The 26,343-nt window shown below is 50.0% G+C and overlaps 1 protein-coding gene across 2 annotated transcripts in view; it reads right to left on the bottom strand.

Moving 5' to 3' along the window:
* Positions 1 to 26,343, bottom strand: part of itpr2 (inositol 1,4,5-trisphosphate receptor, type 2) — a 387,486-nt gene that overhangs the window by 328,516 nt on the left and 32,627 nt on the right. For both annotated transcript variants that reach the window (XR_008725216.1, XM_055652809.1), the window contains exon 2: positions 18,242 to 18,312. Coding sequence is in view for 1 of the 2 variants with exons in the window: in XM_055652809.1 (XP_055508784.1) it covers positions 18,242 to 18,312 (71 nt within the window). In the remaining variant the exon portion in view is untranslated. The remainder of the gene's footprint in view (positions 1 to 18,241; positions 18,313 to 26,343) is intronic.

Genomic DNA, 26,343 nt, shown 5'->3' with positions numbered 1-26,343 from the left:
CCAGACATCCGTCAGACCATCACGCAGACCAACCGCCCTTCCATTGACTCCATCCACACCTCACCTTGATCATCAGATTATGCTGCTGATCAAGGCCAGCAGCATAATCAAGGACCAGTCGCACCCCGGCCACTCCCTCTTCTCCCCTCTCCCATCGGGCAAAAGGTACAGAAGTGTGAAAACGCACACCTCCAGATTCAGGGACAGTTTCTTCCCGGCTGTTATCAGGCAACTGAACCATCCTACCAACAACCAGAGAGCGGTCCTGAACTACTATCTACCTCATTGGAGACCCTCGGACTATCTTTAATAGGACTTTACTGGCTTTATCTTGCACTGAACATTATTCCCTTAATCATGTATCTGTACACTGTGAATATCTTGTTTGTAATCACGTATTGTCTTTCCGCTGACTGGTTAGCACACAACAAAAGCCTTTCACTGTACCACGTGACAATAAACTAAACTCAACTGGAATGTTGCCAACTGGCCCGCTGCAGACTGCAGGAGTACGTGCTGAGGGACGTAGTGAAGTCCGTGCATCCAACGCCAAGGCCCCGTGGGGGAGGACCACAGTCTAGGGTCCCTCCGCTGCTGAACATTGAGGGGCAGAGTCGGTGGGAACACCCCTCAAACAAGGGAACGGATAACACGAGCAATATTGCATGCATAGACACATTGAATGTTTTTTTTCTCCCATTTTTAGAGATACAGCGCAGAAACAGGCCCTTCAGCCCACCGAATCCATAGCGACCAGCGATCTCCGCACACTAACATTATCCTACGCACACACTAGGGACAATTTACATTTACACCAAGCCAATTAACCTGCAAAACCTGTACTTCTTTTGGAGTGTGGGAGGAAACCGAAGATCCCGGAGAAAACCAAGGTAGATCACGGGGAGAACGTACAAACTCCGTACAGATAGTCCCCGTAGTCAGGATCTCTGGCGCTGTAAGGCAGCGACTCTACCGCTGCGCCACCGTGCCGCCCATGCCACTGATTGTATTAAGAAGATAGACACACAATGCTGGAGTAACTCAGCGGGACAGGCAGCATCTCTGGAGAGAAGGAATGGGTGACGTTTCGAGTCGAGACCCTTCTTCAGACTTTAGGTTCAGACAGTATTAAGTGTTTTGCACGGTTTTTGAACAGTGTAGATATGCAATTATGAGTAAAGTTTAATTTTGGGGAAATAATCTAATTCCTTGAAAAGGCAGCAGGCTGCTGCTGTTCTACGCGGATATCATTCATAGATAGGCCCAAAATGACAAAGCCATTTGTTACTCATTAAAAACTAAAACAAGTGTTACATTTTGGCAACATTCACAATGCTGTCAGCACAATGACCTTGTAAAATGGTACAGAAGTTAAGTTAACGCCAAGGCTCTGCGGGGAAGGACCATGAGTTTAGCTTTTGTTGGATTAAGTTGGGGATTTCAGTTAATACAATGTTTTATCAACTAAATTAAAATGACTGGAGGTTATTGTATCTTATCAGGAAGGGTGGAATTTTTCCAAATTTTGCCTTAAGGCCCTGCCCCACTTACGTGTCCTTGGCATGCAAATTACGCGACCTCGTGGTCACGTTGAGGGGCACGGGGATCATATGGCCGTGCGGGGCCGGTCCCACTGAGAAGCGCAGAGGGGTATGTAGTTGCGCGCGACATCGCGCCGGGCTCCGAAATTTTTGTCGTGAACAAAATCTTCGCTCGCCAACGTCCTGTCGCGTAACTGACGGCCAAAGTGGGACAGGCCCAAGACCCTGGCGCGGCACAACGTCTCACCTCCAACAGCAGCAGAAGCGGGCAAACGATCGCCGAACTCGGCCTGGGGCTCACGGCCGTTGCGGTCCGAATCCGCCCCCACTTCTACTCCCAGAGCGGGGCCAAGAAAATTGAAGATGGACACAAAATGCAGGCGTAACTCAGCAGGACCGGCAGCATCTCTGGAGAGAAGGAATGGATGACGTTTCGGGTCAAGACCCTTCTTTTCAGACTGAAGAAGAGTCTCGACACGAATCATCACCCATTGCTTCTCTCCAGAGATGCTGCCGGTCCCGCTGAGTTACTCCAGCTTTGTGTCCATCTTCAAATGACGTCACGCGCTCCAGACGGCGGTGCGTACGCATGTAATCGCGCCTGACCTTCCCGGGACCGTCTCGGCTCAACGCGACCATGAGGTCGCGTAATTTGCGTGCCAAGGACACGTAAGTGGGACAGGCCCTTTAGAGCACCAAGATCCAGTTTCCATCCCGACTACGGTTGCTGTATCTGTTCAGTTTGCACTTTCTCCCCGTGACCGCGTGGGTTTTCTCCGGGTTCTCCGCTGGCCTCCCACATCCTAATGCGTGTGGGTTTGTAGGTAAATCGTTCCCAGTGCGTGTAGGATAGAACTAGTGTACGGTGGTGACCAGTGTACACCTGGTTTCACAGTATCTCTAAACTAAACATACCTACAAGGCCATTCTGCCCATTAGAACCATGCTCTATCCTGATAGAGTAATCCTGGTTATTCTTTCCACACACCCCCATTTCCTGTAGCATTACAACTTAAGGGGCTGTCCCACTTAGGTGATTTTTTAGGCGACTACAGGCTGTCGCCACATGGTTGCCGGGGTGTCGCCAAAAATGTAACACGTTTTATTTTTGAATAAGTATGGTCGTGAGTAGTCTCCTCAATCGCCCAAAGAGTCGTAACGTCTTTCTGGTCGCCGCTGGATTTTCAACATGTTGAAAACATTTCGGCTACAGTGGGTTTGATGCCAATGAGCGTAGCTTCCCCAGTGGGGGTCCCTCTACGCAGGGATTCTATACATTGGGGACCTGGGGTGAGGTCTCCTCAGTCGGTGTTCCAAAAGAGTGTTTTAACGTCTTTCTGGTCACCGACTGGATTTTCAACATGCCTGAAAACATTTCGGCTACGAAGTGGGTTTGACGCCAATGAGTGCGCGTAGCTGCAGCCAGTGGGTTGTTTTATTGTAAAAATAAATAAATAAATAAATAAAAAATGAGCGTAGCTTGACATCTCGTGACGTAGGTGCTGTCGTGGGTTGTCGCCAGGCGGCGTATGTTGGCGGCGGTACTGACTTCGGTGAATTCCATAGGCGACTACCTACGTCAACCGGGGACAGGCTCCGGCGACTGAATTATCCTCAGTTGTCTCCGACAGGGTCGCGGGTGGACGTGGGTTGACTTTGGTTGTCGCCTGCGTGGTCGTAGGTTGTCGTAGGTGTGGTCATAGGTGGACGTCCTAATGGGTCGCCGGTTGTCGGTAGCTTGCTGTAGCTTGACATCGACTAGGTGGTAAGTTGTTGTAGGCATTGTCATGGCAGGCGGGGAGGGGTCCAGTCCCCAGTTTATCGGCAACCTGCTACAGCTAGGACAGTCGCCTAAAAAATCACCCAAGTGACACAGGCCCATTACTCTCCCTGACATACTTATCCTTATTGCCCGTGATTTGTTGCCACTTACCGGCATGAGGGGTAATTTACAGCGGCCATTAACCTGCCAGCATGCTGTTGAACTCCCCCTCCCATTCCCACACTGACATTTCTGTCCTGGGCCTCCTCCACTGTCAGAGTGAGGCCCACACACAAACTGGAGGAACAGCACCTCATATTTCGCTTGGGCAGCTTACACCCCGGCGGTATGAACATTTAAGATAGACACAAATGCTGGAGTAACTTCAGCATCTTGGAAGAAAAGGAACAAGTGATATTTCGTGTCGAGTCTTCACCTGAAACATCACCCATTCCTTCCATCCAAAGATGCTGCCTGTCCCGCTGAGTGTCTCCAGCTTTTTGCGTCTGTCTTTGGTAAACCAGCATCTGCAGTTCCGTCCCACATGGTATGAATATCTAATTTCAAGTAAGCCTTGCATTCCCTCTCTCTCCGTCCCTCCCCCACCTTAGTCATCCTGCTAGTTTCACTGTTTGTATCCCTTCGTTATCACCTTTTCCACAGCCAACAATGGACCATTGTGGGCTCCACCTTAACTTGGTCATCGGTGCCGGCTCTGATTTGGCCTGAACCTTTTCATACCTCTAGTTTCCCTCTATACTGACTCTTAGAATGAAGAAGAGTCTCGGTCCGAAACGTCACCTGTTCCTTCTCTGCAGAGTTGCTGCCTGACCCGCTGAGTTACTCCAGCATTTTGCGTCTGGCTTCAGTGTAAACCAGCATCTGCAGTTCCTTCCTGCATGCTGTTGAGATGTCGGAGAGAACGGGAGGATGCCGAGGAATCCCACACTGCCTTGGTGAGAACATAACATGCCACAGCCAGTGCCGGATTTACGTATAAGCTAAACAAGCTATAGCTTAGGGCCCCCACTTTCTAGGGGGCCCCCCGAAAAAATTGATGGGCCTCGAGGTCTAGGGGGGCCTCCGGCCAAGGCAGAACACCTACCGTTCAACTCTGGGCGGCCCCCCCTCTCTATCTCTCTCTCTCCATCTCCCCCCCGCTATCCGTGTCCAGGCCGCCGGGCTCCGCTCGCTCCTCATCCGCCGGCACGGCAGGCCGCCTTGCACACGCGCACAACCACGGCCAGCACATCATCGGCCGCCCTGCGCATGCGCACTGCAACGGCAACTGGTCGGCGCTGGGCACTTTCTCCCTCGCTTTGAATTGTGGGAGATTTGGCCGCCATGGCTGTCCGGTCGTTGGGGGCCTCACAAGTGGAACAGCTTAGGGCCTCTCTTCATCTAAATCCGGCACTGGCCACAGCAAAGTCCTCGGGGACTACCAGAACTCCAGCACTGCACCATTTGTGGCATCACAGTGCCAATTATGTCGCCAAATCTAAATAACTCACTCACGCTTCAACACACTTACAGTTTCTGCGTTGACAGAAACACATCCCTTTCTTTCTCCACGACCCAGACTACCGGATAAATGGGACCTGAAAGGCTGGCTTGTTGGTGCTTTAGCGAGAGGATTGTTAATGCAAGGCGATGTCTATCAAAACAGAATTATTTACTCACCTTACATATCAGCAATCACGGATCGCGGTCTTTAATGGAATTATACACTCTACCTCAAGCATTGTCAGATAATCCCAGTGTTGGAATGTTTAAGGAAGACCTGCAGATGCTGGTAAATCGAAGGTAGACACAAAATGCTGGAGTAACTCAGCGAGTGAGGCAGCATCTATGGAGAGAAGGAATTGGTGACGCTTCGGGTCAAGACCATTTTTCAGAAGTGGCTCGACCCGAAACGTCGCCATTTCCTTCTCTCTATAGATGCTGCCTCACCCGCTGAGTTACTCCAGCATTTTGTGTCAATCTCAGTGTTTGAATGGTTCTTTCATGCTGCTGATACTAAGGTGCAATGAAGATAGGCATTCAGCAGTCTGAAGAAGGGGCTCAACCTGAAACGTCACCCATTCCTTCTCTCCAGAGATGCTGCCTGTCCCGCTGAGTTACTCTAGCATTTTGTGTCTATCTTTAGTGTAAGCCAGCATCTGCAGTTCCTTCAAAAGGTTCAATGCACCTACATTTTAGAAAGTAGACACGAGGAGATGCATGTGTCGGAATCTGAAGAAACTTACAAAGTGCTGGAGGACAACGTGATCTCCCGGTTGCCAAACACTTCAACCCCCCCCTCCCATTCTCACACTGACCTTTCTGTCCTGGGCCTCCTCCACTGTCAGAGTGAGGCCCAATGCAAATTGGAGGAACAGCACCTTATATTTCGCTTGGGCAGCTTCCAACCCAGCGGTATGAACATTGACTTCTCTAAATTCAAGTAACGCTTGCTTCCCCTCTCTCTCCATCCCTCCCCCATCCTAGTTCTCCGATTAGATCCACTGGCCTCCTGATTAAATCTGCACTGTATGTATGCATCGTTGTCAACTTCCCCTTAGCCGACAATGAACCGTTCTACATTCTCCTTGAGCATCGTCCCCTTTGATCTCTCGTTTTCACACCTTACCATATTTCCATGTCCCCCCCTCCCCTGGCTCTCAGTCTGAAGAAGGGTCTCGATCCGTAACGTCACCCATTCCTTCTCTCCAGAGAAGCTGCCTGTCCCGCTGAGTTACTCCAGCATTTAGTGTCTATCTTAAAGCCCTGTCCCACGGTGCAGGTTCATTCCAAGAGCTCTCCCGAGTTTGCCCTGATTCGAACTCGGAGATTTACGGTAATGGCCGCTCGTCGGTACTCGGGGCTCTCGTGGACATTTTTCAACGTGTTGAAAAATCTTCACGAGTCTTCCCGTGCTTACCTGCTGTTAGCGAGTCTTCCCGAGTACCTGCCGTTAGCGTTACGAGCCGCTAAGAGACATCCCCGAGCTCCGACGTACCCGCTACGTTCATTCTCCGTGCTTACCACGAGTTTGATTTTTTTTAAACTCGGGAGAGCTCTTGGAATGAACTCGTACCGTGGGACAGGGCTATCAAGTGCTGGAGGAACTCAGCGGGTCACTGAATGGACAGGCAATAACCGAGCTGGGCCCTTCTTCAGACTGATTGTCGTAGGTGGGAGAAGCTGGAAGAGAGAGTCGGTCCGGGTAGGCGGCGCGACTCTCGTCAGCAGCGGCCTCTGCAGCCCGTCCGCATTTTTATTATTTTTTGTCTATGTTTCTATGTAGTTTTTGTTATTTTTTGTTGGGGTGTGTGTGTGGGGGGGTGGGGGTGGGGTGGGAGGGAGGGGGGTAACTTTTGAATCTCTCCCTGCACTGGAGACCCGACCTTTTCTTGTCGGGTCTCCGTTGTCGTTGGGGCTGCAAATGAGGAGCGGCCTCCAACAGAAGAAGCCGGGGACTCTGGTGCCGACGACTCACCTCACCGTCGCGGAGCTGGCCGAGTCCGGAGCGGGTGGAGCGGTGGTGGAGCGCTGCTGCTGCTGCTGCTGCGGCCCGACCTCCGCGGCCCAAGATTCGGGGGCTGCAACTGCGGGTCTGCGGACGGCGGCACCGGGAGCCCGCGGGTCCCTGGAGGGAGACCGCTTTTCAGGGCTCCTGCAACGGCGACTTCTCCCGCCCGAGTTGCGGGGTTGAAGAGCTCCTGGAGCGAGGCCTAACATCACCGCCCCGCGCGGCTTGGAATGGCCGCGGGACTCTGCGAGCGCCCGCCGGGGGCTCTAACACCAAGACCCGGTGCGCGACCTCGCACCACCCGGCGTGGCTTTAATGGCCGCGGAACAATCGCCATCGCCAGCCGGGGGCTCTAACACCAAGACCCGGTGTGCGGCCTTGCATCATCCGGCGTGGCTTTAATGGCCGCGGGACAATCGCCATCGCCAGCCGGGGGCTTTGGGGGGGGAGAGTGCAGTTGAGAGATAAGTTTTTTTTGGCCTTCCATCACAGCGATGTGATGGATGTTTATGTAAAATGTAAATTATGTTGTGTCTGGGGTCTATTTGTTGTAATGTATGGCTGCAGAAACGGCATTTCGTTTGGACCTCAAGGGGTCCAAATGACAATTAAATTGACAATTAGAGGGGCGGTGGGTTACGTCTCCGTTCCAGCTTTCTCCTGCGGGAGGAGTGGGGTGTCGGCTCCAGCGCCTTCAAGGGCGGCTGCAGGAGGCACCCCCCAGGAATCAGGGGCGGTAGAGTGAGGAGAGGAGAGGGACATCGGGCCTACAGCAGTCAGGATCGAGGGCACTCCACGACTTCAAGCGAGTGGTCTCTGGAGACAAGGAAGAGGTGACATTTCGGGTCGAGACTCTTCTTCAGGCTGAGAGTCGGGAGAGAGGGAAACGAGAGATATAGACAGCGATGTAGAGAGACATTAAACCAAATCAATGAAAGATATGCAAAATAGTTAGATGATGAAGGAGTCAGGCCATGTTAGCTGTGGGCACGGAGTCAGAAAGCATCTCTGGAGAATTTACCCCCTGAGTTACTCCAGCTTTCTGTGTCTATCTTTCAACACGTGGACTGGACTTTGGTTTGTTTGTGTTTTTTAAATTTTAAACGGTGCCAAAATGGTGGCAACCGTACATTTGTGGGCAGTGCATTGTGCTGGGCACACGTGACAATAATAGGCCACTGAATTAGTCTGTAGAAGAGTCCCTGTCCATTCCCTCCACAAACGCTGGATTTCATCCAGCACTTTGTACTTGGCAGTTTGGAACAGACTGAGAACGGTAAATAAATAATAAAAGGAGGCGAAATGAAAAAAAAAGACAGGTGGCTTTGCCTTTGAAGTGATTGTGTGGTAATTAACTATTGTTCAGTTTGAATGGCTTCATGTAGACAATAGACAATAGACAACAGGTGCCGGAGTAGGCCATTCGGCCCTTCGCACCAGCACCGCCATTCAATGTGATCATGGCTGATCATCCACAATCAGTACCCCGTTCCTGCCTTCTCCTCATATCCCCTGACTCCGCTATCTTTATCTAACTCTCTCTTGAAAGCATCCAGAGAATCGGCCTCCACTGCCTTCTGAGGCAGAGAATTCCACAGACTGACATCTCTCTGTGTGAAAAAGTGTTTCCTCATCTCCGTTCCAAATGGCTTACCCCTTATTCTTAAACTGCGGCCCCTGGTTCTGGACTCCCCCAACACTGGGAACATGTTTCCTGCCTCTAGCGTGCCCAAACCCTTACATGTTTCAATAAGATCCTCTCACATCCTCCTAAACTCCAGAGTACACAAGCCCATCTCATGTATCTGATGTTATAAATACCTCAGTCACATCAGACATTTCTCAGCGAAATGATTGGACTCAACCTCTCCGCTTATACGGGTTTATTTAATAAGATAAGGAAGCCTATGTATGTGGTCTGATACAAACACAGCTTTAGTGTTGAAGTAAGGTTAGTGGGTCACACTTGCAAAAATCACCAAGTGGGACAGGCCCATTAGACATAGGAACAGAATTAGGCCATTCGACCCATCGAGTTTACTCCGCCATTCGCTCATGGCTGATCTATTTTTCCCTCTCAACCCCCATTCTCCTGCCTTCTCCCCATAACCTTTGACACCCATACTAATCAAGAACCTGTCAATGCCCCTTTTCAGACAGGAGATCAGTTACCCTGACTCTCAGTCTGAAGAAGGGTCTTGACCCGAAACGTCACCCATTCCTTCTCTCCAGAAGCCCGTCTGTCTGTCCCGCTGAGTTACTCCAGCATGTCGCGTTTATTGCCATAGAGGAAGTGCAGAGAAGGTTCACCAGACTGATTCCTGGGATGTCAGGACTGTCTTATGAAGAAAGACTGGATAGACTTGATTTATACTCTCTAGAATTTAGAAGATTGAGAGGGGATCTTATAGAAACTTACAAAATTCTTAAGGGGTTGGACAGGCTAGATGCAGGAAGATTGTTCCCGATGTTGGGGAAGTCCAGAACAAGGGGTCACAGCTTAAGGATAAGGGGGAAATCCTTTAAAACCGAGATGAGAAGAACTTTTTTCACACAGAGAGTGGTGAATCTCTGGAACTCTCTGCCACAGAGGGTAGTTGAGGCCACTTCATTGGCTATATTTAAGAGGGAGTTAGATGTGGCCCTTGTGGCTAAGGGGATCAGGGGGTATGGAGAGAAGGCAGGTACGGGATACTGAGTTGGATGATCAGCCATGATCATATTGAATGGCGGTGCAGGCTCGAAGGGCCGAATGGCCTACTCCTGCACCTAGTTTCTATGTTTCTATGTTTATCTTCGGTGTAAACCAGCATCTGTAGTTCCTTCCTGCACCGATCAATACCTAATGACTTGGCCTCCACCACCATCGGTGGCAATGAATTCCACAGATTCACCAGCCTCTGGCTAAATAAATTCCCCCTCATCTTCATTCCCAGCGCTTTTGGGCATTTTAAATCAAGAGTGATTTAATTTAGTGTTTAATGAAATTCTTACATGCTGCCGGTTTACAAGCACATTAACTGCAAGACAACATATCAATATATACTTTATTTAAAATTTTTATATTTTAATTAAAAAATGTATACACAATAAATCATCAGTTATTCTAGGTAAACCAGATGATCACGCAGGCTAAAGTTTGTAGTAGAATCAAAGTGGTGCGAAATGGCGCAGCGGTAGAGCGGTCGGTATGCCTTATAGCGCCAGAGACCCAGGTTCCATCCTGACTTCAGGTGCAGCCTGCATGGAGTTTGTACATTCTCCCTGTGACTGCGTGGGTTTTCTCCGGGTGCTCCGGTTTCCTCCCACACTCCAAAAACGTACAGGTTTGTAGATTAAATGGCTTCGGTAAAAATTGCAAATTGCCCCTAGTGCTACTGATGGTGTTCGGGGGTCGCTGGTCAGCGCAGACTTGGTGGGCCGAAGGGCCTGTTTCCGTGCTGTATCTCTAAACTAAAGTAACCTTGGGGGGCTGGACCGTGGAATTTAGCTCAGTTTAGAGATACAGCATGGAAACAGGCCCTTCAGCCCACATTGGCCATTGATCACCCGTTCACACCAGTAGTTCTATGTTATCCCACGTTCTCATCCACTCCCTACACAATTTACAGCGGGCCAATTAACCTACAAACCCGCAGGTCGGAGGAAAGCGGATCTGTGGCGCTGTACCGCTGCACCACCGCGGCATTTGTCAACGGAACCACACCGTGCAGCCAGCAGGCTCCTTCCTCATTAACGAGCCCAGTCTCCGTTCCCGATCTCTCGCTTTACAAGTGGCTCGCTTGTCACTGGCCATAAATCGTTTGGGATTCACAGCCCTGCAGAAGGAACCACAGTAGTGTGACAGGACTTCCTGGAGGAAATCCAAAAGGCCACGGTGTGGATGGGTTGGGAAATATAATCAGCCGTAGATAAAACAAGACAAACCGGCTTCTTGGAATTAACCAGTCCCTCGGAGTGCAGAATAAATATTGACCACTCGACATTCCCTCTGACATAGGAGGCCACCATTTGGCCCACCAAATAGGATCATAGAATCATAAGACAGAAAGGCAGAGTTTTTAGGCCACTCGGCCCATCAAGTCTACTCCACCATTTGATCGTGTCTGATCTGCCTTTCCCTCTCAACCCCATTCTCCCCATAAGCCCTGATACTCGTATTAATCAAGAATCTCTGCCTTAAAAAATATCCATTGACTTTGCCTCCACCGCCTTCAGTGGCAGAATTCAACAGATTCACCACCCTCTGACTGAAGAAATTCTTCCTCATCTCTATTCCAAAGGTACGTCCTTTTATTCTGAGGCTGTGACCTCTGCTCCTAGATGTTCCCACTACTGGAAACAGCCTCTCCACATCCACTCTATCCGGGCCTTGCATTATTCAGCCGGTTTCAATGACATTCCCCCCCCCCCCCTCATCCTTCTGAGCTCCAGCGAGTTCAGACCCAGTGCCATTGAACGCTCATCATGTGTTCACCCAATCATCCCCAAGATCACTCGTAAACCACCTCTGGATCCTCTCCAGAGCCAGCACATCCTTCCTCAGATATGGGGCCCAAAACTGCTCACAAGATTCCAAATGTGGCCTCACTAGCACCTGATAAAGCCTCGGCATGACATCCTTGCTTTAATATTCTCGTCATCTCGAAAATGAATATTTTAACATGACATCTGTCCTCCTTACCACTGACTCAACCTGCAAATTAACCTTTTGGGAATCCAGCACACCCAAGTTCCTTTGCACGTCCGATTTCTGAATCCTCTCCATTTAGAAAATAGTCCACGCCTTTAAGGAGTGGAGACACTTTTAAGAAGCCAGACAACTTATAATAAAGTTTAGTGGGCATTTTACCTACCGGTCAGTTTTCCTTGGTCCTGAAAACTCCAGTGAGCTGATCAAAATGCCCGGTCAACGAAGGAGATTGCCTACGGCTGTCCTCGACTGCCTGTAACTACATACATAGCGACCCCACTCCACTGCACTACGAGTTCAAAACAACCATGCCAACTAATTTTTCAACATGCTGAAAATTTTTCCACGACCTAGCTGAGGCCGCGAGTATTCGGGAACTTCCCTCGAGCATGAGGGAGAGTTCCAGTGACCTCATAGGACCATGAGTTTGAGTCGAAGGCAAACTCTTCTAAACTCGCAGATTAGGTCGCCGCAGTGGGACAGCCCCTTAACGTGGTGAACCTCTGTCTCAATGTCAGCAAGGTGGAGGAGCAAGCCTTTGACTTCAGGTAGCATGTTGGGACAAATGCCCCAATTAGCATCAATGGTCCCCAAGTGGAAATGGTTGAGAGCTTCAAGATCCTTGACATTAACATTACCGAGGATCCATCGTAGAGCAACAACGTTGACGAGGCAGCCTGCAAGGCACAGCAACACCTCTGCTTCCTCAAGAGTGAGGAAAGTCAGCATGTCTCCAATGAGCCTTGCAAATTCGACCAATATAGAAAGCACACTGTCATGTTCACAGTTTGGTTTGGGAACAGCTCTGCCCACGACCACGAGAAATTGCAGAGAATTGTGGATGTAGCCCAGACCATCACACGGACCACACTCCCCATCACCGACTCCATCTTCACTTCACGCTGCCCCGGGAAAGCAGCCGACATAATCAAAGACTGGTCCCACCCCGGTCATTCCATCTTCTCCATGCTACAGGTTTGCAGGTTAATTGGCTTGGTATAATTGTAAATTGTCCCTTGTGTGTATAGGATAGTGTTAGTGTGCTGGGATCGCTGGGCGGTGCAGACTTGGTGGACCAAAAGGCCTGTTTCTGCGCTGTCTTCTTCAGTCTGAAAGAAGGGTCTTGACCCGAAACGTCACCAATTGCTTCTCTCCAGAGATGCTGCCGGTCTCGCTGAGTTACTCCAGCGTTTTGTGTCTATCTTCAATTTTCTTGGCCTCGCTCTGGGAGTAGGAGTGGGGGCGGATCCGGACCGCAACGGCCGTGAGCCCCAGGCCGAGCTCGGCGATCGTTTGCCTGCTTCTGCTGCTGTTGGAGGTGAGACGTTGCATCGCGTCAGGGTCTTGGGCCTGTCCCACTTTGGCCGTCAGTTACGCGACAGGCCGTTGGCGCGCGAAGATTTAAAACAATTCTCAGGTCCGTGTGGGTGGCACGGTGGCGCAGCGGTAGAGTTGCTCGATCCTGACTACATGATTAATTGGCTTGATCTAAATGTAAAAATCGTCCCGAGAGTGGGCTAGTGTTAACGTGCGTGGATCGCTGGTCAGTGCGGACACGGTGGGCTAAAGGGCCTGTGTCTGCGCCGTATCTCTCAACTTAAAAACGAAACAAAACCATCTGAATCCAAAGCAAGGTGACCACTCTCTGAATAATGATGGGCGGCCAGTACTTCCTCTATCAGCCAAAATAAGAACCCCCTCCCACAGTAGCAACAACAAGCTGACTGTAAATACAAAGATAACAACACTTAGATACGTGCCACTGTGAATATGCAGGAATGTGGGTGCTTTGGAAATGTGAGGTCGGTGAGACTTGGCTTCACTGATGGTGACATCGCAGAATGCTGGTGACCCAATAGACAATGGGTGCAGGAGTAGGTGATTCGGCCCTTCGGGCCAGCACCACCATTCAATGTGATCAAGGCTGATCATTCCCAATCAGTACCCCGTTCCTGCCTTCTCCCCATATCCCTTGACTCCGCTATTTTTAAGGGCCCAATCAAGCTCTCTCTTGAAAACATCCAGAGAACCTGCCTCCACCGCCCTCTGAGGCAGAGAATTTCTACAGACTCACCACTCTCTGTGAGAAAAAGTGTTTCCTCGTCTCCGTTCTAAATGGCTTACTCCTTGTTCTTAAACCGTGGCCCCTGGTTCTGGACCCATGTGACCCAGTTGCCGGCACCAAGTCTGGACTCCTGGAGATGTTTCTATATACTGAATCTGTGATTGGTCTCAAGGGATTGCCTCCCCCTGCAGAGATGTATATGATCGGTGCGTTGGGGGTGAGTGTCTTTCTTCTCTTCCGTTTACCCGAGGCTGCTGCGGGCTCGTGCGAGTGAATCCAAAACCAGCCCCGCGGCGAATACTAAATAAAGAAGGGTTTGGACTCCAGTGTTGGGTTCAGTGTTTTACTGAGCCAGACCAGGGAGTGTAAAAGACACCCTCCACGACATGCCTCACACCCTCACCGCAGCCAATAAGTCACTGCTGTTTTTTCTCTTCACCCTCAGGAAGCAAGTAGGTCCTTTCGACACCTTGTAAAATTAGCCTATTCAATCCAAATGAAAAAAAATGTTGCACTCAACCTTCAAAAATATTTAACCTCTGATGTTTTGTTTAGTCTAGTTTAAGATACAGCACGGAAACAGGCGCTTCGGTCCACCAAGTCCGCGCCGACCAGCGATCCCCGCACATGAAAGGGCCTGCCCCACTTGGGCATCGTTGGCACGTCATTTACGCTACATCATTTACGCGTCACGCCGCAAGACACGCGCATGGCGTGCATTACGCGCGCATAGTGCGTGGTGACGTAGGCAGTGACGCGCGCAGCGTCCCAGGACTTTGGGATTAACAAAATGTTCGCTCGCCGCCTGCGTGACGCACAAATGACGCCAAATGAGTGACAGGCCCTTAACACTAATCTACACACATTAGGGACAAATTACAACATTACCGCTAATTAACCTACAAACCTGTACGTCTTTGGAGCGTGGCAGGAAACCAGAGCACCTGGACTAAACACATGCAGGTCATGGGAAGAACATACAAACTACATACAGGCAGCACCCGTCTCTGAGACCTCGTGGGTTTCCTCCGGGTGCTCCAGTTTTCTCCCACACGCTGGTTTGAGGGTTTGAGAAACAGGGAACTGCAGATGCTGGTTTACAAGAAAAAGACGTAATCTGCGGGTCAGGCAGCATCTGCGGAGAACATGGATAGTTGAACATGGTGCCAATCCATGTTCTCCACAGATGCTGCCTGACCCATTGAGCTATTCCAGCACGTTGTGTCCAGTTTTGTCGATTAATTGGCTTCTGTAAAATTGCCCCGAGTGTGCAGAGAGTGGATGCAAAAGTGAGCTAGTATAAATGGGTGATCGATGGTCGGTGTGGACTGGGTGGGCCGAATGGCCTGTTTCCATGCTGAATCTATCAATCGATCAATCTCAGGGTAGGGTACCAAGACTATCGAGATGAATCAATTCTACATTTCCATGGCAACCAAGATGTCACACTCATCCCATGAGCTTGTGTTGTAGGGGATAGAACAGTGAGGGCTGATAACTAGTAAATAGGGATGTGGGTTGTGCTAATGTGGTGATGGGGAACCACAGAAAAAACATAACAGTGGTGACATGGAATGCAGCAGTAATGACACCAATGTTGTAGGAATTTCATTGACAGGAGCGGAAAAAACTACAAAAAGTAGTAAACACTGCCCAGTCCATCATCGGCTCTGACCTCCCCACCATCGAGGGGATCTATCGCAGTCGCTGTCTCGAATAGGCTGCCAGCATCATCAAGGACCCACACCATCCTGGCCACACACTCATCTCCTCACTGGCTTCAGGTAGAAGGTACAGGAGCCTGAAGACTGCAACATCCAGGTTCAGGAATAACTACTTCCCCACAGCTATTAAACTCAACTCATACAAAACTCTGAACATTAATAGACCAATATCTGTTTATTTGCACTTCATCTGTTTATTTATTCATGTGTGTATATTTATATTATGGTATATGGACACACTGATCTGTTCTGTTGTCATGCCTACAATGTCCTGTTGTGCTGAAGCAAAGCAAGAATTTCATTGTCCTATCTGGGACACATGACAATAAACTCTCTTATAACAATATAACAATTACAGCACGGAAACAGGCCATCTCGGCCCTACAAGTCCATGCCGAACAATTTTTTTTCCCCCCTTAGTCCCACCTGCCTGCACTCATACCATAACCCTCCATTCCCTTCTCATCCATATGCCTATCCAATTTATTTTTAAATGATACCAATGAACCTGCCTCCACCACTTCCACTGGGAGCTCATTCCACACCGCCACCACTCTCTGCGTAAAGAAGTTCCCCCTCATATTACCCCTAAACTTCTGTCTTGAATCGTGTTATAGCGTGCACCCTTCTATCATTGCAACAGAAAGCTGTCAACTAGTTAAGTCGGCACGGTGGCGCAGCGGTAGAGTTGCTGCCTTACAGCGCCAGAGTCCCGGATTCGATCCTGACTACGGGTGCTGTCTGTACAGAGCTTGTACTTTCTCCCCGTGACCCGCGTGGGTTTTCTCTGGTTTCCTCCCACACTACAAAGGCGTACAGGCTGTAATGTCCCAAGTGTGTGTAGGAGAGAACTCGTGTATGGGGGGATTGCGGGTCGGTGCGGACTCGGTGGACCGAAGGGCCTGTTTCCACGCTGTATCTCTAAACTAGACTAAACTAATAGACAAAACTGAAGGTTCAGGTTTATTATTGTTATGTGTACCGAGTTAGTATGAATAACTGTTCAAACAGATCAGGCACCGTACACAGATATAATCAGTTCAAACTCAAACACAGTGGATAAAGCAAAGGGGAAGATACAGAGTGCAGAATATAGTTCTCAGCATTGTAGCGCATCAGTTCCAGAGACAAAGTCCAATGTCCGCAATGGGGTAGAGGTGAATCGGGCAGTGCCCTAGCTTCCAGCTTATGGAAGTTGCCTGATAACAGAGGAGAAGAAACAGCAGCACCAGGCAACAGGGCGGGTTTCAGCCATAAAGTAGCACATTTATGCTTTCTTGAGGTCGTTCAACACGGAAACAGGCCCTTTGGCCCAACCTGGCCGTGCCAACCAAGATGCCCCATCTACACTAGCCCTACCCACCTGTGTTTGGCCCATTTCCCTCTAAACCTTTCCCATCCACGTCCCTGTCCAAATGCCTTTTAAGTGTTATCTTATCTGCCTCAACTACCTCTAGTGACAGTGTTTAAGAAGGAACCGCAGATGCTGGAGAATCGAAGGTACACAAAAAAGCTGGAGAAACTCAGCGGGTGCAGCAGCAGCTATGGAGCGAAGGAAATAGGCAACGTTTCGGGCCGAAACGTCTGAAGAAGGGTTTCGGCCCGAAACGTTGCCTATTTCCTTCGCTCCATAGATGCTGCTGCACCCGCTGAGTTTCTCCAGCTTTTTTGTGTACCTCTAGTGACAGTTTGTTCCGTATGCCCACCTCCCATCTGTGTGAAAAAGTTGCCCCTTAAGTGCATATTAAATCTTTCCGAAGATAGACACATTCCTCCTCTCCAGAGATGATGCCTGTTGAGTTACTCCAGCGTTTTGTGTCTACCTTCGGTTTAAACCAGCATCTGCAGTTCCTTCCTACATATTAAATCTTTCTCCATTCACCTCAGACCTATTCCCCTGAGTTTTGGTTCTCCTCCTCTGGTAGCAGTCACCCCATCAATTCCCCTCGTGCTTTTATACGCCTCTATAAGATCACCCCTCAACCATTTACACTCCAAGGAATAGAGTCACAGCCTGCCCAACCTCTCCTGATAGCACAGCCCCCTCAAGACCTGACAACATCCTTGCAAATCTCCTCTGCACTCTTCAAGACCTTAACAACCTCCTTCCCACACCAGGGTGACTAAACCCAAACACCGTACAAGTCCACCATCGATGCTCTGACAACTGGTGGTCCAGCACCTTCTTTACTCTGGACAAAATGTCGAGAGAGCACTTGAATCCTCCCCCGGAAGTCCCTTGTGAAAATCTGCTGCCTGGTCTGATGAGGTGAGGTGGCCGATCTCCACCTCATTGGGGTTTTCGTGGCTGATCGTGGCCGATCTGTGGGTCGGATTTGCTGCCGGCAGCCGCGGCGCTGGCCGGCCTACACACACTGGGGACAATTCGCAATTTTACCGAAGCCAATGAGCCGACAAAACTTTACGTCTTTGGAGTGCGGGAGGAAACCGGAGCGCCCGGAGAAAACCCACGCAGGTCACGGGGAGAACGTACAAACTCCGTACAGACAGCATCCGGAGTCAGGAACGATCCCGGGTCTCTGGCGCCGTTAAGGGCCTGTCCCACGTGGGCGTCATTTGCGCGTCACGTAGATGGCTCGAGAAGATTTTGTACATCCCAAAATCCTGGGGCGCCACGCACAACCGCCGTCACTGCCTACGTCACCACGTATCATACGCGCGTCGTGACGCGTAAATGATGGCGCGTAAACTACGCGCAAATGGCGCCCAAGTGGGACAGGCCCTTAAGGCGGCAACTCTACCACTGCGCCACCATTCCGCCCACACAATAGAGCAGTAGATACAGTAGAAATCGGTTCGAATTTGGAATATGGGAGGATCAATAGGGTTTACAACCACCTCTGTAGGCCCGGTCACCATTTTGAAGGGGTTGAGCATCGAAACGGCGATACACTGAAGCGCAGCCACTCTACCGGGTCACTCACCTCGGAATTTCTTTGGCGGGTTGGTCAAGTCTCCGGCTTCCGGCTGCACCACGCACCTGTCATCCACCAGCCTGCAAGGGAAAGTCACTTCAGTTAGCTCACACTAAGCAGGGCTCCCGCTTAACATTTTTACCCTGTTGCCAGCCGGGCAACCTTGGCAGCTTTTTAGGTTGCCAAATGACAGTTTAGGTGGTCATTTAAGACGGCTTGCATGACGCGTGCGATAATGTGCTCGGACGAAGTGTGTAGTCACCAGTCGGAATTATACTCAATGAAACATTCACATATTATTTCTGCTTCAAATAAAGTCACAAACTAAACATTCACCAATTAAGACATGATATATCCCACAATGACATGCAGCAAAATTATAAGACAGTATCTCAACTCTTTTTACACATTGCAATTAATGCAATTTCTATTAGTTCTTTCCACTTCCAAACAAAAATGTGGTTGAATTATTCAGCGTATGATCAACCTGTGTCAATAAATCCTGGACCATGGTCACATATATGCGTACGTATAGTTGTGAATGTCGCTCATTAAATAACTACAGTACTGATATTCCATATTAAGAGCATTGATTTGCCGTTAAAATGAATTCTGTAATAATGTGTCAACGGTAGCAGTGACAATCGAACACTGCGGTTTTAATGTTTCACATGTTCACAATATAATGAATCCATCTTTATGGATTAAAACAAATAATAACATTGGGAATTAAAATATATTTAATTGCATTCTGTTATCAAACATAGTCAATGTTCGCTCTAAAGACATTTCCAGGGCAATAGGTTCAGGGAGAGGTGTGTGTGTGAATCAGTGCAGGGTGGATAGATGGCGGGGGGGGGGGGGGGGTTAGAAGGCAGTCGGTGCAGAATGGATGGATTGAGGCAGGTGAATTAGTACGTGTTGGTTGATGTAGATAAAATTGTGAGGGGAGAGCACGGGGGATGTCAGTAATGTTGAATGGGGGGGTTCAGTACGGGATGGATGGGGTAGACAAAAGTGCTGGAGAAACTTAGCGGGTGAGGCAGCATCTATGGAGCGAAGGTTTTGGGTCGAGACCCTTCTTCAGACTGTTCCCCCCATTCTTCTTGAATGGGAGGATCTGTACAGGATGGATGGGGGGGAGATCAGCGCAGGATGAATGGGGGGGGGGGGGTCAGTACAGTGTGGATCGGTATCGGGTCTCTGTGCAGAATGAATGGGTGATCACTACAGGATGAATGAGGGGAAGGTGCAGGGTAAATGGAGGGTGGGTCAGTACGGGATGGATGCGTGGATTAGTACAGGATGGATGGGGGATCAGTACAGGATGGATGGGGGATCAGTACAGGATGGATGGGGGATCAGTACAGGACGGAAAGGGGAAGGGGTAAGTACAGGTTGAATTGGGGAACCAGTGCAGGATGGATGGGGGGGTGGCAGGAGAATCAATGCGAGGTGGATAGGGTGATCAGCTCAGGATGAATAGATTTGGGGGTGGGGGGGAGGGGAGCAAATGGGATGTCAGTGAGGACTGAATAGAGGCGGGAATGGGGATCAGTGCGGGATGTAGAGGAGGGGTCCCAGGCTAAAGAGGGGGTGGGGTGGAGGGGGGGCGTACAAGGGAGGGAGAGAGAGAGAGAGAGAGAGGGAGACAAGGGGGGCGAGGTATGGAGGAAGGAGGGTCAGCGCTCCTCGGACAACATCGCCCGCTGCTTGGCCGTAGGGAACTCGTCGCCACCGCCTCCATCCACCGCCAGCCAACAGCAAGGTGCAGGGCCGAGCGGTGCAGCTCAAAGATCCTATAGCTAAAGGATCTATGGTGCAGCTGCTTCAGAAGTGTCGGAGCGAATGACGGGTCCCGCACAGCAGCAGCAGCAAGCGGCTTCATCACCTCCTCCTCCCTGATAGCGGCCACTGCTTGCAAACCCGCTAACGACGATACTTTCAAAACAAACCCTCCCGCAAACGGCGAGGCCTCCCCCTCCCTCCCTCCTCCCGGCATCGGCGTGCGGGAGGGTTTGTTTTGAAAGTACGTCGTTAGCGGGTTTGCAGGCAGCGGCCCTTATCAGGGTGAGCGGGGTGCGGGAGGAGGCCCGTCATTCGCTGCGACCCTTCGTCACCCCGCATCTAGCATTTTTCCCACGCAATACAGCCGTCACCGCCGACACAAAACGTTGCGTTCCTTTTCTCCAGAGATGCTGCCTGACCCGCGGAGTTACTCCAGTGTTTTAGAAACATAGAAACATAGAAATTAGGTGCAGGAGTAGGCCATTCGGCCCTTCGAGCCTGCACCACCATTCAATATGATCATGGCTGATCATCCAACTCAGTATCCCGTACCTGCCTTCTCTCCATACCCTCTGATCCCCTTGGCCACAAGGGCCACATCTAACTCCCTCTTAAATATAGCCAATGAACTGGCTTCGACTACCCTCTGTGGCAGAGAGTTCCAGAGATTCACCACTCTCTGTGTGAAAAAAAGGTTCTCCTCATCTCGTTTTAAAGGATTTCCCCCTTATCCTTAAGCTGTGCCCTGTCCTGGACTTCCCCAACATCGGGAACAATCTTCCTGCATCTAGCCTGTCCAATCCCTTAAGAATTTTGTAAGTTTCTATAAGATCCCCTCTCCATCTTCCAAATTCTAGAGAGTACAAACCAAGTCTATCCAGTCTTTCTTCATAAGACAGTCCTGACATCCCAGGAATCAGTCTGGTGAACCTTCTCTGCACTCCCTTTATGGCAATAATGTCCTTCCTCAGATTTGGAGACCAAAACTGCACGCAATACTCCAGGTGTGGTCTCACCAAGACCCTGTACAACTGCAGTAGAACCTCCCTGCTCCTATACTCAAATCCTCTTGCTATGAAAGCCAACATACCATTCGCTTTCTTTACTGCCTGCTGCACCTGCATGCCTACCTTCAATGACTGGTGTACCATGACACCCAGGTCTCGCTGCATCTCCCCCTTTCCCAATCGGCCACCATTTAGATAATAGTCTGCTTTCCCGTTTTTGCCACCAAAATGGATAACCTCACATTTATCCACATTATACTGCATCTGCCAAACATTTGCCCACTCACCCAGCCTATCCAAGTCACCTTGCAGTCTCCTAGCATCCTCCTCACACCTAACACTGCCCCCCAGCTTAGTGTCATCCGCAAACTTGGAGATATTGCCTTCAATTCCCTCATCCAGATCATTAATATATATTGTAAATAGCTGGGGTCCCAGCACTGAGCTTTGCGGTACCCCACTAGTCACTGCCTGCCATTGTAAAAAGGACCCGTTTACTCCTACTCTTTGCTTCCTGTTTGCCAGCCAGTTCTCTATCCACATCAATACTGAACCCCCAATGCCATTTGCTTTAAGTTTGTATACTAATCTCTTATGTGGGACCTTGTCGAAAGCCTTCTGGAAGTCCAGATACACCACATCCACTGGTTCTCCCCTATCCACGCTACTAGTTACATCCAGTAAAGTTCGATTAAAGATAGTCCGTGGGTCTCCAGTGAGGTAGATGGTAGCTCAGGACCGCTCTGTAGTTGGTGATGGGATGGTTCAGTTGCCTGATAACAGCCGGGAAGAAACTGTCCCTGAATCTGGAGGTGTGCGTTTTCTCACTTCTGTACCTCTTGCCCAATGGGAGAGGGGAGAAGAGGGAGCGACTGGGATCAGGCACGGAAATCGCTGTCAAAACGTGGGGGGGGGGGGGGGAAGCAATTTCTTGACGGCCGCGCACACACACACGCGAGGCTTCGGCCGCGGACCCTGGTTGGTGACCGACTCCGAACCGCAACAGCAGCTTCGTCCGCCCCGAATCGTGGGGCTTGAATCGATCCGTTCACGGGGTCTTTCATCGGCCGGCGGGGGCTTCAACATCGGGAGCTTGAATCGCCTCGATGCAGCAGGGGTCTTTTAAGCCTCGCCCGGCGGGGGCTTCAACATCGGGAGCCTCGATCGCCTTGATGCAGCAGTTTGATTTTAAGCCTCACCGGGCGATGAAAGGCCCCACGAACAGGCCGAATTAGCCCTTAGAAAGCGTCTGATAAAGTCCGGATTACAAAACATGGGGGGATTGTCCCCCACCACGCAAAGCATGGGGGGGGGGGGGGAAACGTGCCCCCCCACCCCGTTCTCCCGCAGGATTTCCGCCCGTGCCTGGGATGATACTGGTCCTTGATTTTGCTGCTGGCCTTGCCGAGGCCGTGTGAGGTGTAGATGGAGTCAATGATAGGGAGGTCGGTCTATGTGTTGGTCGAGGTTGCGGCCACAATTCGCTGCAATTTCTTGCGGTCTTGAATTGAGCCGTTTCCCAATCAAGCCGTAATGCATCCCGATAGAATGCGTTTTACGGCACATCTACGACAATCACCTTGGATGCGTTTGACGCCATCCTTGTAGCAGCGAGGTTATTAACTAGAACCGCAAAAGTCTTGGTGCTGAAGATAAACACAAAATGGTGGAGTAACTCAGCGGGACAGGCAGCATCTCTGGAGGGAAGGAATGGGGGACATTTCAGGTTGAGACCCTTTTTTCCGACTGAAAGTCACGGGAAAGGGAAATGAGAGATTTAGACAGTGATGTAGAGAGATAAAGAACAATGAAAGAAAGAGATGCAAAAAGGCAACAATGATACTGGCCATTGTTAGCGGTTTGTTGGGTGAAAGTGAGACGGGGTCTGGGTGCTTCTTCACGTAACAATGAAGGCTGTTCCCAAGTACCAGATACACTGAAACACTTGCTGGCTTCAATAACAATGTGATTCATTGATTGAATGAAAAATGTAGCATAGAAACAGGCCCTTCGTTCTGCTGAGTCCACGTCGACCGCTCATACTAGTGCTATGTAATCTATGATTAGTATGGGTGTCAGAGGTTATGGAGAGAAGGCAGGAGAATGGGGTAAAGAGGGAGAGATAGATCATCCATGATTGAATGGCAGAGTGGACATGATGGGCCGAATGGCCTAATTCGCCTCCTATCACATGACTGTATGATCCCATTTTTCCATCCACTCCCTAAAAAACCAAGGGCAACTTACAGAGGGTCGATTAACCGTCCTTGGGATGAAACCGGAGCACCTGGAGGAAACCCACACGGTCCAAAGTATCTTTCTAAAGGTACGTCCTTTAATTCTGAGGCTATGGCCTCTGGTCCTGGACTCTCCCACTAGTGGAAACAGCCTCTCCACATCAACTCTATCCAAGCCATTCATACCGTTAGCATGTAAATAACACAAGCTCAGTTTAAAGATTAGTTTCTTGGAAGTCGCTCGGGAAACCTCATTATCTTCCTTTGAAGCCGCTATCTGTCCTTGGTCGTAATCTGCGCTACCCGCTGCCCATGAATCACCTCCACACAGAGTGTATTGTACACAGTGGTGATAAGGTTCAAGGTCACACTGCGACACTCCGCAGAATACAAGGACACCATACCCAGGTCCCACACTGCACTCGGCCCAGGCCAGAAATCTCTGAGCAGCCGTGGGTGAAGAGGTCTACCGCCACTTTTGCTGACATACGTACGATATCCACAAAAAGCTGGAGTAACTCAGCGGGACGGGCAGCGTCTCTGGGGAGAAGGAATGGGTGACGTATTGGGTCGAGACCCTTCTTCCTCCTGCACTACGTACGATATCATTGTGCGAGAGAAAAAATCGGCACGAAATTCACGTGTTTGTTGGCGGCACGGTGGCGCAGCGGTAGATTCGATAACCTCACAGATCGCCAGAGGCTCGGGTTCGATCCTGACTACGGGCGCCGTCTGAACGGAGTTTGTACGTTCCCTCCGTGACCACGTGTGTTTCCCCCGGGTGCTCTGGTTTCCTCCCACACTCCAAAAACGTACATGTTCGTCGGTTAATCGAAGGTGGACAAAAGTGCTGGAGAAACTCAGCGGGAGCGGCAGCATCTATGGAGCGAAGGAAATATTCCCTTTGCTCTGTATATTCCGAAGTAGTTCAGGAACTTCAGAACGATCGGCCGGGTCATGTTGTGCGTCTACACTTCACACTGCCTTGGGAAAGCAGCCAACATAATCAAGAACCACCCACACCCCAGCCATTCCCTCTTCTCCTCTCTCCCTGCGAGTGTCACAGAATTGGCATTTAGCCTGCGAAATGTCAGATTTCCAATCAGATTCTTAAAAAAAATAGATAATATTTAAAAAATATTCTTGCATTCAGATACACTCTGTACTTTCCATGGAGATTTCCTCATTCTTGACTGCTTTATGTGCCTCGGTTACATAATTCAGCAATTATGTTTACTGTACAAAGGTCCACAATGCTGGGAAAAGGCTCACTATTCTAATGTGAAACAATAGCATTAGCTAGTTGCGGAGTTGGAGAACAATGCTGCAGGCCAGGCAGCATTGACAATCTTTGTCCCTTGCTTTCAAGGGAAGTGGGAGTCCGTGCCAAGAACAACACTTGGGACCAGCCAGTCAATGTGCGGCCTGCAAAACAAACGGCGGGAGGAGCCCAGGGGTCAGACGACATCTCTGGAAGAAATGGGCAAACACAGCTTTGGGTTGGAACCCTCCTTCAGGATTCAAACAACAACTTGTACGGGGAAACAAGGAACTGCAGATTCGCAAAAATATCCCTCCGAACGTTTCCTAGCGTCAAAGTATCTTTTAAACGCTGTGATAGCACCCGCCTTAACCACCTCATCTGGCAGCTCGATCCATATACCTACCCCCCCCCTCCTCCTCTGGGTGAATGGGTCGCCCCTCAAGTTCTCATTCAATCTTTCCCCTCTCACCGTAAACCAATGTCCTCTGGTTCTTCATTCACCCTAATGTCGGTGAAACACTCTGTGGCACGGTGGCACAGCGGTAGAGTTGCTGCCTCACCCAGAGAGTTGTGAATGTGTGGAATTCCCTGCCGCAGAGGGCAGTGGAGGCCAAATCACTGGATGGATTTAAGAGAGAGTTAGATGGAGCTCTAGGGGCTAGTGGAGTCAAGGGATATGGGGAGAACGCAGGCACGGGTTATTGTTTGGGGACGATCAGTGCTGGCTCGAAGGGCCGAATGGCCTCTTCCTGCACGTATTTTCTATGTTTCTATGTTACGGCCCCAGGGACCCAGGTTCCATCCTGACCACGGGTGCTGTCTGCACGGAGTTTGCACGTTCTCCCCGTGACGGACTTGGGTTTTCTCCGGGATCGCCGGTTGCCTCCCGCACTCCAAAGGCGTACAGGTTGGTAGGTTAATCGGCTTGGTAAATTATAAATTGGTCCTACTGTGTGTAGGATAGTGTAAGTCTGTGGGGATCGCTGGTCGGCGCGGACCCGGTGGGCTGAAGGGCCTGTTTCCGCGCTGTACCTCTAAATGAAACTAAACTCACCCTATCTATTCCACTCGTGATCTTGCACACTTCCATATGATCACTCCCCTCAGTCTGGTTATCTCTTTGTTATTTGTGGGAAGTTGCAAAGAATAAGCTTGCTGCTACGTTTATCCATTGCCACAGTTTAAAGAACGTCATTAGTTGCAGAGTGCTGGAGTAACTCCGTGGGTCAGGCAGCATCTCTGGAGAACATGGATAGGTGATGGTCAGATTCTTTACTCACATGGAACTAGTGTTACATTTGGACTGGGACTGGGACAGCTCCCTCAGCCCTCTGGCTCCTCCTCTTCCTTTCTCTTTTCTTCTTCCCCTCCCCCCAACCCTACATCAGTCTGAAGAAGGGTTTCAGCCTGAAACGTCGCCTATTTCCTTCGCTCCATAGATGCTGCTGCACCCGCTGAGTTTCTCCAGCACTTTTGTCTACCTTCGATTTTCCAGCATCTGCAGTTTCTTCTTAAACAGAGGGAGCAGGATTTTCTACTTCTAGAATTTTAACAGATTCTGAATTCTCAAATGGCCACAGTGGTATCTGAGCCTGTTCTAAATCGTAAGCAGAACACAATGGGCTCTGTTGTGGCAATGCACAGACCACGTTTTGGGTAGGGACTCTTTAGAGATACAGCGCGGAAACAGGCCCTTCGGCCTTCCGGGTCCACAGCGATCAGTGGTCACCAACACAATCCCGCATACACTGGGGACAATTTATAATTTTCCCAAAGCCAATCAACCTACAAATCTGCACGTCTTTAGAATGTGGG

The sequence above is a fragment of the Leucoraja erinacea genome, chromosome 22, assembly GCF_028641065.1.
Source record: "Leucoraja erinacea ecotype New England chromosome 22, Leri_hhj_1, whole genome shotgun sequence".
NCBI lineage: Eukaryota > Metazoa > Chordata > Chondrichthyes > Rajiformes > Rajidae > Leucoraja > Leucoraja erinaceus.
Note: the sequence above shows the minus strand (reverse complement) of the source record. Positions and strands in the feature narration are given on the sequence as shown.